The sequence below is a fragment of the Macaca fascicularis genome, chromosome 6, assembly GCF_037993035.2.
Source record: "Macaca fascicularis isolate 582-1 chromosome 6, T2T-MFA8v1.1".
Classification (NCBI taxonomy): Eukaryota; Metazoa; Chordata; class Mammalia; order Primates; family Cercopithecidae; genus Macaca; species Macaca fascicularis.
This window is the reverse complement of record NC_088380.1, coordinates 138,418,172-138,434,026: the sequence shown is the minus strand read 5'-3', so window position 1 is coordinate 138,434,026 and position 15,855 is coordinate 138,418,172. Positions and strand designations below refer to the sequence as shown.

Below are 15,855 nucleotides of genomic sequence, written 5' to 3'. Positions count from 1 at the left end.
AGTATGTAGAGGGCAATTTATAGTACTAAATGCCCACAAAAGGAAGGAGTAAAGATCCAAAATTGACACCCTAACATCATAATTTAAAGAACTAGAGAAGCAAGAGCAAGCAAATTCAAAAGCTAGCAGAAGGCAAGAAATAACTAAGATCAGAGCAGAACTGAAGGAGATAGAGATACAAAAACCTTTCAAAAATCAATGAATCCAGGAGCTGCTTTTTGAAAAGATCAACAAAATTGATAGACTGCTAGCAAGACTAATAAAGTAGAAAAGAGAGAAGAATCAAATAGATGCAATAAAAACTGATAAAGGGGATATCATTACCAATTCCACAGAAATACAAACTACCATCAGAGAATATTATAAACACCTCTATGCAAATAAACTAGAAGATCTAGATGAAATGGATAAATTCCTGGACACATACACCCTCCCAAGACTAAACCAGGAAGAAGTTGAATCTCTGAATAGACTAATAACAGGCTCTGAAATTGAGGCAATAATTAATAGCCTACCAACCAAAAAATGTCCAGGACCAGAGAGATTCACAGCCAAATTCTACCAGAGGTACAAAGAGGAGCTGGTACCATTCCTTCTGAAACTATTCCAATCAATAGAAAAAGAGGGAATCCTCCCTCACTCATTTTATGAGGCCAGCATCATCCTGATACCAAAGCCTGGCAGAGACACAACGAAAAAAGATTTGTAGACCAATATCCCTGATGAACATTGATATGAAAATCCTTAGTAAAATACTGACAAACCAAATCCAGCAGCACATCAAAAAGCTTATTCACCATGATCAAGTTGGCTTCATCCCTGGACTGCAAGCCTGGTTCAACATATGCAAATCAATAAACGTAATCTATCACCTAAACAGAACCAATGACAAAAACCATATGATTATCTCAATAGATGTAGAAGAGGCCTTCGACAAAATTCAACAACCCTTCGTGCAAAAAACTCTCAATAAACTAGGTATTCATGGAACATACCTCAAAATTTATGACAAACCCACAGCCAATATCATACTGAATGGGCAAATTTGGAAGCATTCCCTTTGAAAAGTGGCCCAAGACAAGGATGCCCTCTCTCACCACTCCTATTCAACATAGTGTTGGAAGTTCTGGACAAAGTAACCAGGCAAGAGAAAGAAATAAAGGGTATTCAATTAGGAAAAGAGAAAATCAAATTGTCCCTGTTTGCAGATGCGTGATTGTATATTTAGAAAACCCCATCGTCTCAGCCCAAAATCTCCTTAAGCTGATAAGCAACTTCAGCAAAGTCTCAAGATACAAAATCAATGTGCAAAAATCACAAGCATTCCTATACACCAATAACAGACAAACAGAGAGCCAAATCATGAGTGAACTCCCATTCCCAAATACTACAAAGAGAATAAAACACCTAGGAATCCAACTTACAATGGATGCAAATGACCTCTTCAAGGAGAACTATAAACCACTGCTCAACGAAATAAAAGAGGACTCAAACAAATAGAAGAACATTCCATGCTCATGGATAGGAAGAATCAATATCATGAAAATGGCCATACTGCCCAAGGTGATTTATAGATTCAATGCCATCCCCATCAAGCTACCAATGAGTTTCTTCATAGAATTGGAAAAAACTGAAGTTCATGTGGAACCACAAAAGCCCACATAGCCAAGACAATCCTAAGCAAAACGAACAAAGCTGGAGGCATCATGCTACCTGACTTCAAACTATACTACAAGGCTACAGTAACCAAAACAGTGTGGTACTGGTACCAAAACAGATACATAGACCAATGGAACAGAACAGAGGCCTCAGAAATAACACCACACATCTACAACCATCTGATCTTTGACAAACCTGACAAAAACAAGAAATGGGGAAAGGATTCCCTGTTTAATAAATGGTGCTGGTAAAACTGGCTAGCCATATGTAGAAAGCTGAAACTGTATCCCTTCCTTCCACCTTAAACAAAAATTAATTCAAAATGGATTAAAGACTTAAATGTTAGACCTAAAACCATAAAAACCTTAGAAGAAAACCTGGGCAATACCATTCATAACACAGACATGAGCAAAGACTTCATGACTAAGACACCAAAAGCAATAGCAACAAAATCCAAGATAGACAAATGGGATCTAATTAAACTAAAGAGCTTCTGCACAGCAAAAGAAACTACCATCAGAGTCAGCAGGCAATCTACAGAATGGGAGAAAATGTTTGCAATCTACCCATCTGACAAAGGGCTAATATCCAGAATCTATAAGGAACTTAAACAAATTTACAAGAAAAAAAAAACCATAAAAAAATGGGCAAAGGATATGAACAGACACTTCCCAAAAGAAGACCTTTATGCAACCAACAGACACATGAAATAATGCTCATCATCACTGGTCATCAGAGAAATGCAAATCAAAACCACAATGAGATACCATCTCACTCCAGTTAGAATGGTGATCATTAAGTCAGGAAACAACAGATGCTGGAGAGGATGTGGAGAAATAGGAATGCTTTTACACTGTTGGTGGGAGTGTAAATTACTTCAACCATTGTGGAAGACAGTGTGGCAATTCCTCAAGGATCTAGAACTAGAAATACCATTTGACCCAGTGATCCCATTACTGGGTATATACCCAAAGGATTATAAATCATGCTACTATAAAGACACATGCGCACGTATGTTTATTGCAGCACTCTTCACAATAACAAAGACTTGGAACAAGCCCAAATGTTCATCAATGATAGACTGGATTAAGACAATGTGGCACATGTACACCATGGAATACTATGCAGCCATGAAAAAGGATGAGTTCATGTCCTTTGCAGGGAGATGGATGAAGCTGAAAACCATCATTCTCAGCAAACTATCACAAGGAGAGAAAACCAGATACCACATGTTCTCACCCATAGGTGGGAATTGAACAATGAGAACGCATGGACACATGGGGAACATCACAAGGAGAGAAAACCAGATACCACATATTCTCACCCGTAGGTGGGAATTGAACAATGAGAACACATGGACACATGGGGAACGACATACACTGGGGCTTGTCAGGGGGTGGGGAGCTGGGGGAGGGATAACATTAGGAGAAATATCTAATGTAAATGATGAGTTAATAGGTGTAGCAAACCAACATGGCACATGTATACCTATGTAACAGACCTGCGTGTTGTGCATATGTACCCTAGAACTTAAAGTATAATAAAAAAATAAAAAATAAAAAAGAGTAGTTAACACACCACAATTACACTGTTATAATACTTTGTGTTTTTCTGTGAACTTATTATTACCTATGAGTTTTGTACCTTCACATGATTTCTTATTGCTCATTAATGTCCTTTTCTTTGTAAATGAAGTACCCCCTTTAGAATTTCTTACAGAACAGGTCTGGCACTCATGAAATCCCTCAGTTTTTGTTTATCTGGGAAGGTCTTTGTTTCTCCTTGGAGATTAAAGGATATTTTTGCCTGATATACTATTGTAGGGTAAAAGTTATTTTCCTTCAGCACTTTAAATATGTCATGCTATTCTCCCCTGGAGTGTAAGTTTTCCACTGAAAAGTCTGCTCCTAGTGAAGCTCCATTGTATGTTGTGTTTCTTTTTTCTTACTGCTCTTAATATCTTTTCTTTATCCTTGAACTTTCAGAGTTTGATTATTAAATGCATTGAAGTAGTCTTTGGGTTAAATATTCTTGGTGTTCTATAACCTTCTTGTACTTGATATCGATATCTTTCTCTAGATTTGGGAAAATCGGTGTTGTTATCCCTTTGAATAAACTTTCTACCCCTGTCTTTTCCTCTACCTCCTCTTTAAGGCCAATAACCCTTAGATTTGCCCTTTTGAAGCTATTTTCTAGATCTTGTAAACATGCTTCATTGTTTTTTATTCTTTTTTCTTTGGCCTTCTCTATATATTTTTAAATAGCCTGTCTTCAAGCTCACTAATGCTTTCTTCTGCTAGATCAATTCTGCCATTAAAAGGCTCTGATGGAGTGAACAGGCAACCTACAGAATGGGAAAAAAATTTTGCAATCTACTCATCTGACAAAGGGCTAATATCCAGAACCTACAAAGAACTCAAGCAAATTTACAAGAAAAAAACAAACAACCCCATCAAAAAGTGGGCAAAGGATATGAACAGACACTTCTCAAAAGAAGACATTCATACAGCCAACAGACACATGAAAAAATGCTCATCATCACTGGCCATCAGAGAAATGTAAATCAAAACCACAATGAGATACCATCTCACACCAGTTAGAATGGCAATCATTAAAAAGTCAGGAAACAACAGGTGCTGGAGAGGATGTGGAGAAATAGGAACACTTTTACACTGTTGATGGGATTGTAAACTAGTTCAACCATTATGGAAAACAGTATGGCGATTCTCAAGGATCTAGAACTAGAAGTACCATATGACCCAGCCATCCCATTATTGGGTGTATACTCAAAGGATTATAAATCATGCTGCTCTAAAGACACATGCACACGTATGTTTATTGCGGCACTATTCACAATAGCAAAGACTTGGAATCAACCCCGAATGTCCATCAGTGACAGACTGGATTAAGAAAATGTGGCACATATACACCGTGGAATACTATGCAGCCATAAAGAAGGATGAGTTTGTGTCCTTTGTAGGGACATGGATGCAGCTGGAAACCATCATTCTCAGCAAACTATCACAAGAACAGAAAACCAAATACCGCATGTTCTCACTCATAGGTGGGAACTGAACAATGAAATCACTTGGACTCGGGAAGGGGAACATCACACACCTGGGCCTATCATGGGGAGGGGGGCGGGGGGAGGGATTGCACTGGGAGTTATACCTGATGTAAATGATGAGTTGATGGGTGCTGACGAGTTGATGGGTGCAGCACGCCAACATGGCACAAGTATATATATGTAACAAACCTGCATGTTGTGCACATGTACCCTAGAACTTAAAGTATAATAATAAAAATAAATAAATAATAAAAATTAAAAGGCTCTGATGGATTCTTCAACGTGTCAATTGCATTTTTCAACTCCATTACTTCTTATTTCTTTTTAGTTATTTAAATTTCTTTGTTACATTTACTAGACAATTCTTTTGTGTTATTTTAAATTTCTTTGAATTTCCTCAAAACAGCTGTTTTGAATTCTCTGTCTAAAAGGTCATATATCTCTGTTTCTTCAGGATTGGTCCCTGGTGCTTTACTTGGTTCATTTGGTGAACCTCGTTGGTGCGCTACCCCTCTGTGACTGAGCTGTCATGTTTTCCTGGATAGTACTGATGCTGGGTACATGTTTGTTGGTGTCTGGACAGTGAAGAGTTAGCTATTTCTTGTAATTTTTGCATTCTGGGCTTGTTTGTACTTGTCCTTCTTAGGAAGGCTTTCCAGGTATTTGAAAGGACTTGGGTATTGTGATCTAAACTGTATCTTCATTAGGGGGCACCCAAAGCCCAGTAACACTGTAGTTCTTGCAGACTTATGGAGGTACCACCTTGGTGGTCCTGGATAGCATCTGGAAGAATTATCTGGATTACCAGGCAGAGACTCTTTCTCTTCCCTTACTTTCTCCCATACAAACAGAATCTCAATCTCTCTCTCTCTCTCTCTCTCTCTCTCTCTCTCTCTCTCTCTCTCTCAGTTCTGAGCTGCCTGCAGCTGGGGATGGGGTAACACAAGCACCTCTGTGGCCTCCAATTCCCAATACTGGGACTGCACTTGGTCAGTACTAAAGCCAGCATAGCCCTGGTTCTCACCAAAGACTCATTGTAACTAATACCTGGCTATTGCCGATGTTTTCTTAAGGCCCTAAGGCTCTGCAAACAACAGGTGAAGAAGCCAGCGAAGCTTATGTCCTTGCCTGCAGGGTGGCAAGTTCCCCCAGACCCTGGGCAGGTCCTGAGCCAGGAATTAGAGTCAAAACCCTTAGAAGTCTACTTAGTGTTCTCTTGTACTGTGGCTGAGCTGGCACTCGTACCATGGGACATAGTCCTTCCCACTCTTCTGTCTTCTTTCCACAGGCAGAGGAGCCTCACCTTGTGGCCTCAGCCACCACAGGCCCATGGGGAGTACTGCCAGGCTACCACTGGTGTTCCTTTAGGGCCCAAGGGCTCTCCAGTCAGCTTGTGGTAAATGCTGCCTGGGACTTACCCTTCAGGGCAGTGGACTTCTCTCTGGACCAGGGCACATCCAGAAATGCTGTCCAAGAGCCAAGGCCTGGAATTAGGGACCTCCAAGAGCCCATTTGGTGCTCTACCCTTCTGTGGCTGAGCTGGTATCTAAGGTGCAAGATAAAATCTCCTTTACATTTCCCTCACTTCTCTCAGGCAGAGAGTCTCTCCCCATAACCACCATAGCTGGGAATGTGTTGAGTGTCACCTGCAGCCAGCCTCAGAGTCTCACCTAAGGCCCATGGTATACTACCTGGTATCATTGCTGGTTATTTAGGGCCCAAGGGCTCTTTAATCAGCAGGTGATGAAACCTGCCAGGACTGGGTCCTCCTTCCCTTCAAGGCAGTGGGTTCCCTTCTGGCCCAGGGTGTGTCTAGAAATGTTGTCTGGGAGCTAGAGCCTTACTGCTCTTCCTGGTACCCTACCCTGCTGTGGCTGAGCTGGTATCCAAGATGGAAGACAATGTCCTCTCTACTCTTTTCTCTCTTCTCCTCAAGCAAAAGAAAAGGGTCTCTTTTGGAGCCATGAGCTGTGCAGCCTGGGGTTGTGAGAGGGGTGGCATAAGCACTCCTTTAGCTGCCCTGGCTAGTGTCTCAGTAGGTCACATCCCCTCTCCCCACCCACCCCGCCTGCCCCAAGTCCACTGGCTCTGAGCCCAGTTCAGCACTAGGACTCGCCTGGGAGTTGCAGTTCTTGTAGCCTAGGCTTTCAAGTTTATTTAGGGCCCCAGAGCATTTTATTCCATAGTGGCAAGGCTTGCTGGAACTCAAGTTCTGACTGTTGGAATAGGTGATTTCCCTTTGGCTAGGTCTGGTTTAAATACTCCTTCCATAGGTGGGCACCAGCTGAGTTCAGCCCAGGTTTGCCCTCCACTTGACAGGGCAGCATTAAGTTCAGTGCAATGTCTCACAATCCCTGTACTCTCCTTCCAAATGCACAGATTCTCTATACACACCACAGGGCTGCTGCCGGGGGATGAAGGAGGTGTGGTGTTGGTGATTTAAAACTGTCTTTCTTAACCTTTTCCAGTGCCTCTTTAGCAACATGAAGTTAAAACCAGATACTATGAGTGCTCACCTGAATTTTGGTTCTTATGAAGGTGCCTTTTGTGTATAGATAGTTGTTAAATTGGTGTCCTTGTAGGGGCAATGATCAGTGGAGTCTTCTATTCAGCCATCTTGCTTTGTTCTTCCTTACACATTTCTTAATTCAACAAATCCAGCTGTGTTTCAACTGTGTGCCAGGCTCTTCTATTAAGTGTTAAGAAATTCAGAAATGGCTATTTTCTTGCTGTCACGGATTGTATAGTCTAGTAATAGCGATAAACAAATAAATAAGAAAGTACTTCTCAAGCAACTCCTGTTCAGACTTGCAATCTTAATTGCCAACATCAGTCATTAAATGTGGGAGTTTTTCAGAGTTAGTTCCTAGATTCTAATCTCTTTTTATCTTCTGCCTGACATGTATAGGTGTCATGTAATAGGCAGGATTTCCAGGTTTTCTCTTAACCTAGACTCTCCTCCTCTGAGATTAAGACCATTATATGCAGCTGCCTTCTAGATATCTCCTCTTGGATATTTTAGAGGCATCTCAATTTAGTGTTCATTAATTTAGTTCATTCAGCAAATATTTATTAAGCACCTAAGTATGACACTAACTGTTTTAGTTACTGGGAAACATGACAGTATCCTTGCCCTAATAGAACAAATGTTACATAGTGGGAAAAAAAAGATAATAAACAGATAAATAAATATATAACGTCAAGTAGAAATAACAGTAACTAAGGAATATAAGGTAGGGTAAAGAGGTGTAACCAGGCATGCTATTTTAGATAGAGCAATCAGGATAGGCCTCTCTGAGGAGGTGAGAGCTTGAATAAAGTTAGAGAGTCAGACTTGTGGAAACCTGGGAGGCAGAGCATGCCAGGCAAAGGGAACAATACATGAAAAGACCATGAGATGGGAATGTGCTTGGCATGTTTGAGGAAGAGGAAAGAGGTCATTGTGGCTGGAGCACAGTGAGTAGGAAGATGAATGGTTGAAATTGTGGTCAGAGAGCTAACCAGGTTTTATAAAGTAGAGCCTTGTATACTATTGTAAGGACTATGGATTTTATTCTAAATGTACTGAGAAATACATCTTAGATCATCTTAGAGCAGACGGATGACATGATCAGATATATAATTTTTATTTTACATTTTATTTCATTTTAAATGAATTTAAATAATCCCATAGGTCAGTAGCTACAACACCTGACATTACCATTTTAGGATATTCATATATGTTGTAGCAAGATGGAAAATAATCTAAATATAAATCTGAGAAACTACTGTGTTTCACCTATTCTTTCTGCTTTATCCCTCACTCCAGAGGAGCAGGCTCTAAACTGGAGAAACTCCAAGCTTCCAAGAGCCCTTGAGTTCTTTGTGTCCAGTGCATCTGTGGTCCTAAGGTTCTAAGAGGTGGTAGTTTTCTATGTTCCAAAGACTCAGATTATATATTTTAGAATTATCATTTTGGCTGTTATGTGGAGAATAGACTACGACGGCAAGAGTGGAAGCAAGGAGACCTTATTAAACTATTACAGTGATCAGATAATAGTGTTTTAAACCATGATAGTAGCAGTGGTCTGATTTGGAATATATTTTAAAGGCAGATATACCAGGAATCTGTGATTATCCTGGATATTAGGTAAGAGAAAAAATAGAAGTCAAGGATGAGTATTAAATTCTTGAGAAATCAGATGAATGATGATATCATTTATTGAGATGGGAGCACTGTAGGGCAGACCAAGTTGGGAGAATGGTTAAGAGAATTTTTTTGGATATATTAAATTTGATCTGTCAGCCCATACACATAATGTTTTGTGAAAGAACGCCGACAGAACATGTATATACTATATAATTTCATATATATAAAGTTCAAGAACAGGCAAGACTATTCTGGGTGACATGTCAAAACAGTGGTAGTCTTTGGAAAAAGGGTGCCAACAAGGAAAGAAAACAGAAAACTTCTCAGTGCTGGAAATATTTTGTATCTTGATCTGGGTGGTAGATACATGGATGAATACATATATACCAAGATTGTGACTGCTATTATATATGTGGTATACTTTAATAAAATATTTAAAAACTGAAAGGCTTATTAGCTTTCAAGTGGGGATTTCATGAAGGCAGTTTATGATGCAGGAGTCTAGAGAACTCCAGACCAGAGGCTAGGGCTATGGATACATACTTGGAGCCAGCAAAGAGATGTTTTGAAGCCATAGGATTAAATGAAATCATGTAGGAGGTAAAAATAATTTTTAAAAAGCATACAAAGTGAATGGAAATGGGACACTCCAACATTTAGAGGTAGGGAAAGGGAGAAATATCCAGCAAAAAAATTAAAAAAAAAAACAAAACTGAGACCTAATGGCTCGTGCTGTAGTAGGAAAACCAGGAAAGAATGATGAAGCCAGGAGAGGTGAGTGTTTTAAGGAAGGAATAATCCCAGCTATGACAAAAGTTATCAAGATTATGAAATCACATGAGGATTGAGGACTAAGAATTGTCACAGCCAAGACCTAACCTGGTCCTACATTATTGTCCTCCAGGTTGGTTAACAGATGTGGTTTAGCAAACCGGAAACCTGAGGGTCATCCTTAACGCTTCCTTTTTTGTCATTTCTCAGGCTAATATCTAATCTATTTCCAAATCTTGGTATTAGTTTTATCTCCTACAGAGCTCTCAAACCTACCTGCTGCTTCTTACCCTCAAAGATCCATATAGCAGGAGTGATTAGTCTCTAGCATTAACAGATTTAGCAAATAAAGTTACAGAATACCCAGTTAAATTTGAATTCTAATAAACAGTAAATAATTTTTAAGATAAGTATGTCCTAAATGTTGCTCATGCTTGTGCTATTAAATGTGATATACTAAAATATTATTCAGTGTTAATTTGAAATTCACATTTAACTGGGCATAGTGTATTTTATCTGGCAACCCTATTAGCCTCAGTAGTGAGGCTGAGGAATACATAAGAAATACACAGATCATAAAAAGAAGGACTTTGTAATGGTAAATTAAGGAGCTTGAGTTTAACTTGGGGGCAGAGGAAAGGCTTTGAAGAGTTTTAGGCAAACAATATTTGCATTTTAAGTATAAAAGGATAATGGACTGCCGACAGAGGTGAATTGAAATGCTATTGAAACCTAAAGAAAATCTTTTGGTGCCTTAATTCAAGGTAGTATTGTTAAGAATAAAGAAAAGCTGAACCGGGCATGGTGGTTTACACCTGTAATCCCAGTACTTTGGGAGGCTGAGGCAGGCAGATCACTTGAGGTCAGGAGTTTGAGACCAGCCTGGCCAACATGGTGAGAGCCCATGTCTACTTAAAAAAAAAAAAAAAAAAAAAAAAAAAAAGGCCAGGCGTGGTGGCTCATGCCTGTAATCCCAACACTTTGGGAGGCTGAGGAGGGCAGATCACCTGAGCTCTGGAGTTTGAGACCAGCCTGGCCAACATGGTGAAACCCTGTCTCTACTAAAAAAATTAAAAAATAAAAAAATTAGCCAGGCGTGGTGGCAGGCACCTATAATCCGAGCTACTCAGGAGGCTGAGACAGGAGAATCACTTGAACCCGGGAGGTGGAGGTTGCAGTGAGCCTAGATCATAACACTGTACTCCAGCCTGGGCCACAAAGAGCGAAAAAAATTATATATATATAAGCTGGGTGTGGTGGTGTGTGCCTATAATCTCAGCTACTTGGGAGGCTGAGGCAGGAGAATTGCTGAGAGGTGGAGTTTGCAGTGAGCACAGATCGCACCACTGCCCTCCAGCCTGAGGAACAGAGTGAGATTCCATCTTAAAAAAAAGGAAAAGAAAAGCTGAATATACAACTTTAAATGCATATGATAGGCAAAATTGGCACATAGCAGACCCTCAATAAATATTTGTTGCTTGGATTGAGTCCAGAGAGGGGAAAAGGGAAGACTCAAGACTGAAGAAGAGACATAAAAAGGAGCCAGGTTAGAAGTGTTCCAGCCTGTTGTAGTAAGGTCTAGTGAGGTAGGACAGGAAAGGTCTCTGCTGATATTGGTGGAAGTGCAACTGGATACTTTGGATTTGGAAGTAAATAGGAGGAGAGGAAATAAAGTTAGTATACATGGAAGATCTTTTAAGAAATTTGCCTGTGGGCAAGAAGAGATATAGGGGCTGCAGCAGGAGGTGGATATGAGGTACCAGGAAACTTTTTGATGAGAGAGGCTTGAGAATGTTTAAAATGCTGATAGAAAAGTTGCAGTAAACAGGTACACTAAGAGCTGAGACTTCGCTACTGTACAATTTTTTCATATAACCAAAAACCACATGTACCCCTAAAGCTATTGAAATTTTAAAAAAGAAAAAAGAAAAAATTGTAGTAGAAAAATAGCTTGAAAATGTGGAGAGTGGAAATGGTAGGATAATGAATGAAGAATTATAATCACATGGAACTTTCCCTACTAACTGAAAAGAAAATATTTTATATATATTTTATTTGCTTCTCTGAAACCTGGAGCTCTTAAGATAAGGATGTTTTTATTATTCAACATACATTCATTTTTCTTGTTTAATTGTTGACAAAGGTGCAGTCATTAAAATCAGGGGTTTTTAAAATATTGTTTTGTCAAATTTGAATTCTCTTGTCCTTTGGACTCATAGTTAATGACAGATGAAATAAGTAGAATACTAAACTATGTTTTTATTTATAGATAATGCAGCTTGTGAGATTTTACTTGCTGAGAAAACTTGCCCTTCAATCCCTGAAAAAACAAAGAAAAAAGCAAGTATTGAAGCAGAATAACTGCATAAATCATAATAAATTTCATTAATAAATAATTTACTTTTAACTAACAGTTTAAATTTACTTTTTTCTTTTTTTAAAGAAACGGGGTCTTGGCCGGGCATGGTGGCTCATGCCTGTAATCCCAGCACTTTGGAAGGCTGAGGCGGGAGGATCACGAGGTCAGGAGATCGAGACCATCCTGGCTAACATGGTGAAACCCCGTCTCTACTAAAAATAAAAAAAATTAGCTGGGCATGGTGGTGGGTGCCTGCAGTCCTAGCTACTCAGGAGACTGAGGCAGGAGAATGGCGTGGACCCAGGAGGCGGAGCTTGCAGTGAGCTGAGATGGCGCCACTGCACTCCAGCCTGGGCGACAGAGCGAGACTCTGTCTCCAAAAAAAAAAAAAAAAGAAAAGAAATGGGGTCTCATTCTGTCACCCAGGTTGGAGTTCAGTGCTGCGATCATAGCTCACTACAGTTTTGGGCTCAAGCTGTTCTCCTGCTTCAGCCTCCCAAGTAACTGGAACTATAGGCATGCATGCACTACAATGCCCAGCTAATTTTTAAATGTTTTTATAGAGATGGGGTATCACTTGTTGTCCAGGCTAGTCTCAGACTCCTGGCCTCAAGCGATCCTACCACCTCAGCCTCCCAAAGTGCTGGAATTACAGGCATGAGCCACTGTACCCAGCCTTAACCAATACTGTTTTTTTTTTTTTTGAGACAGAGTCTCGCTCTGTCACCCAGGCTGGAGTGCAGTGGCATGGTCTCAGCTCACTGCAAGCTCTGCCTCCAGGGTTCATGCAATTCTCCTGCCTCAGCCTCCCGAAAAGCTGGGACTACAGGTGCCCGCCACCACTCCTGGATAATTTTTTGTAATTTTAGTAGAGACAGGGTTTCACTGTGTTAGCCAGGATGGTCTCGATCTCCTGACCTCATGATCTGCCTGCCTCGGCCTCCCAAAGTGTTGGGATTACAGGTGTGAGCCACTGTGCCTGGCCAACCAATACTTTTATAGGAATTCTTTTTCAGCTATTTAAATCAATAATTAAAAGCATTTTGGAAGTTTATCAAACAGATTATTCAATTTTGTGAAAAAGCTATGCAGCTTATAAATAAGAATATACTGTATATCAGTTTAATGAAAGAGAATGAAAATGTATAGTAGTCCCCCCTTATCTGTGAGGGATACATCCCAAGACCCCCAGTGGATGTGGATAGTACTGAACCCTATGTATACTACATGTTTTTGATCTGATAACTGAGACAGCTACTGAGTAACTAATGAGAGGGTAGTATGTCTATCATGGATATGCTGGATAAAGGGATGATTGATCCTGGAGTGGACTGGACTGAGTGGGATGGCACACAATTTCTTCATGCTACTCAGAATGGTGTGCAATTAAAAACTTACAAATTGTTTATTTCTAGAACTTTCCATCTTATATTTTGGATTGTGGTTGACCACAGGTAACTGAAACTGTGGTAGACAAAACTGTGGATGGGTGATGGGGGAGACCAGTGTACTTTACATTTTTTATAACTTCTCTTTGAATAATGCTGAAGATTACTTATGAATCATTATGTTAGGCATGGAATCTGGATCTTTTTTTTTTTTTTTTTTTTTGAGACAGGCTCTTGCCTTGTCACCCAGGCTGGAGTGCAGTGGCTCGCTCACCACTCACTGTAACCTTGACCTCCTCGGACTCAAATGATTCTCTTGCCTTAGCCTACCTAGTAGCTGGAACTACAGGCACACACTGCCACAAATGGCTAATTTTCATATTTTTGGTAGAGACGGGGTTTCACCATGTTGCTCAGGCTGGCCTTGAACTCCTGGGCTCAAGCGATACACCCACCTCAACCTTCCAAAGTGTTGGGATTACAGGTGTGAGCCATCATGCCCAGCTGGAATCTGGAGGTCTCTGGGGAGAATTTTGGACTTTATTTTGTATGTAGCAAGGGCTACTTTTTGAGTGACTTTTCATTAATTATATATTTTCTTTATATCATTCCAGGCAGGTTAGTAGTTAGTTTTTGTTTGTTTGCTTATTTGTTTTTACTTATTTTATAGCTGAGAAAACTGAGGTTTAGATTTTCACCAGTTTTTTGAGGAGGTTGTGGCAGATCTTTCCAGATCTAAAGCCTATACTCTTTCTACTACACTAGATTGTCACTGTAAGGAATTAGGGAACAAATAGAAAAAGGGCAAGAGGGTGAATAGGGAGACCCATTAGTAGGGAGTTACAAAGTTACAAAGATTTTTGGTGAAAGATAGTGGTGGCTTTGACTAGGGTGTTTGATAGGAGAGATCAAGAAATACCCATGTATTCAAGATAATTTTGCCTGTAGAGTTGATAGATTGGATACAAATGATGAAGGAATAAGAAATGTTAAGAAAGACTTCTAGGTTTCCGTTTTGAGCTTCTTTAGTGGATAAAGATGCTAATTACTGTGATAGGAAAGACAGGAGTTCTGAGGATGCATGAAGATGGAAATGTTGAGAAGGCCATTGGCTATAAATCTGGAGGTCAGGGGAACAGATGTACTATATTATAAATTTTTTTAAAGTTATGGTAACGGGTGAAATCTCCTAGGAAATAGTATCTATAGAGTAAGGAAGAGAAGTGGACCCAGGTCAATCCCTGGAAAACTTCATAGTCAGGTACAAAAGGAAGAGTGGTGGAAAAGAGGAGAAAAAGAAACAGAATGTAGTATCATAGAAATCAAGAGAGGAAATCATGTCACCCACAAAAGGGGTAATGATCAACAGTGTTGAGTGCTGCTTGAAGGTGCAGTATTATAAAGAATTTTTTTTGTATGTCTATGTTATTTTGATTATTTACATTAAAATATTAATTATTATGAGTACATAATAGCTGTATGTCTTTATGGGGTACATGTGATGTTTTGATAGAGGCACACAATGCATAATAATCAAATCAGGGTAAATGGGATATCCACCATCTCAAGAATTTATTGTTTCTTGTGTTAGGAAGGAATTTAAAAGTCAATTATAGGACTTCCAGTTTCCAGTGCAGCAATGTAAGAATCTTAGAAGTTGTCACTTTGTCCTAACAACAAGTAAAGTGCTGAACAAACTGAAAAGTCACCAGTTTTTCTTGGGTCCGTCAGAGAAGTAAGGTCATAGAGAAAACTGCTGCACCAAATATTAGAGAGACAGACAGGAGGATACAGAGAATCACAACCTACCAAAACAGAAACCCATGAACAGAAACCTCCATGGGAACCATTGCCAGGATAGAAAAACCTAAACAGTGTTGATGAATTGCTGGAGGCTCAATATGGACAAATCTGAGAGTCCTAGGTGGTCCCCTTGCCACTTTTGTGAGTTTTACTTCCAGGAGCTCTACCATCAGGTCTTCACAGTAAATGTTAGAGTAAAATCCTCTCATGCTTCTAGCAGTGGGAGGAGAAAGGAACTATTTGAAACAGAATGCTAGAACATTCAAGTTTTTTGTTTTTGTTTTTGTTTTTTGTAAGAAGGCCTGGCCTCAGGAGAAAGTGTTTTTCCAGAACCTAACCTGCTGGGGGACCTATGTAGCAGACAAACTGGTTCTAAAGTTTATATAGAGAGGGAAAAGATACAGAATAGCCAACTCAATATTGAAGGAGAAAAAGTCAAAGGACTGATACTACCTGTGTTTAAGACTACTGTAAAGCTATAGTGATCAAGACAGTGTGGGTTTGGTAAAAGAATAAACAAACAGATCAATTGAACAGAATGGAGAGAGAACTCAGAAATAGACCCATAAAAATATAGTCAACTGATCTTTGACAAAGGAGCAAAGGCAATATAATGGAGAAAACTTGGTATTTTCTACAAATGGTGCTTGAATAACTGGACCCCCAAATGCAAAAACAT

The 15,855-nt window shown here is 39.7% G+C and overlaps 1 protein-coding gene across 1 annotated transcript in view; it reads left to right on the top strand.

Moving 5' to 3' along the window:
- MEIKIN (meiotic kinetochore factor) overlaps positions 1-15,855 on the top strand; it is a 126,994-nt gene that overhangs the window by 52,276 nt on the left and 58,863 nt on the right. Inside the window, exon 9 of the mRNA XM_045395088.3 lies at positions 11,896-11,970. Within this exon, the coding sequence (XP_045251023.2) occupies positions 11,896-11,970 (75 nt within the window). The remainder of the gene's footprint in view (positions 1-11,895; positions 11,971-15,855) is intronic.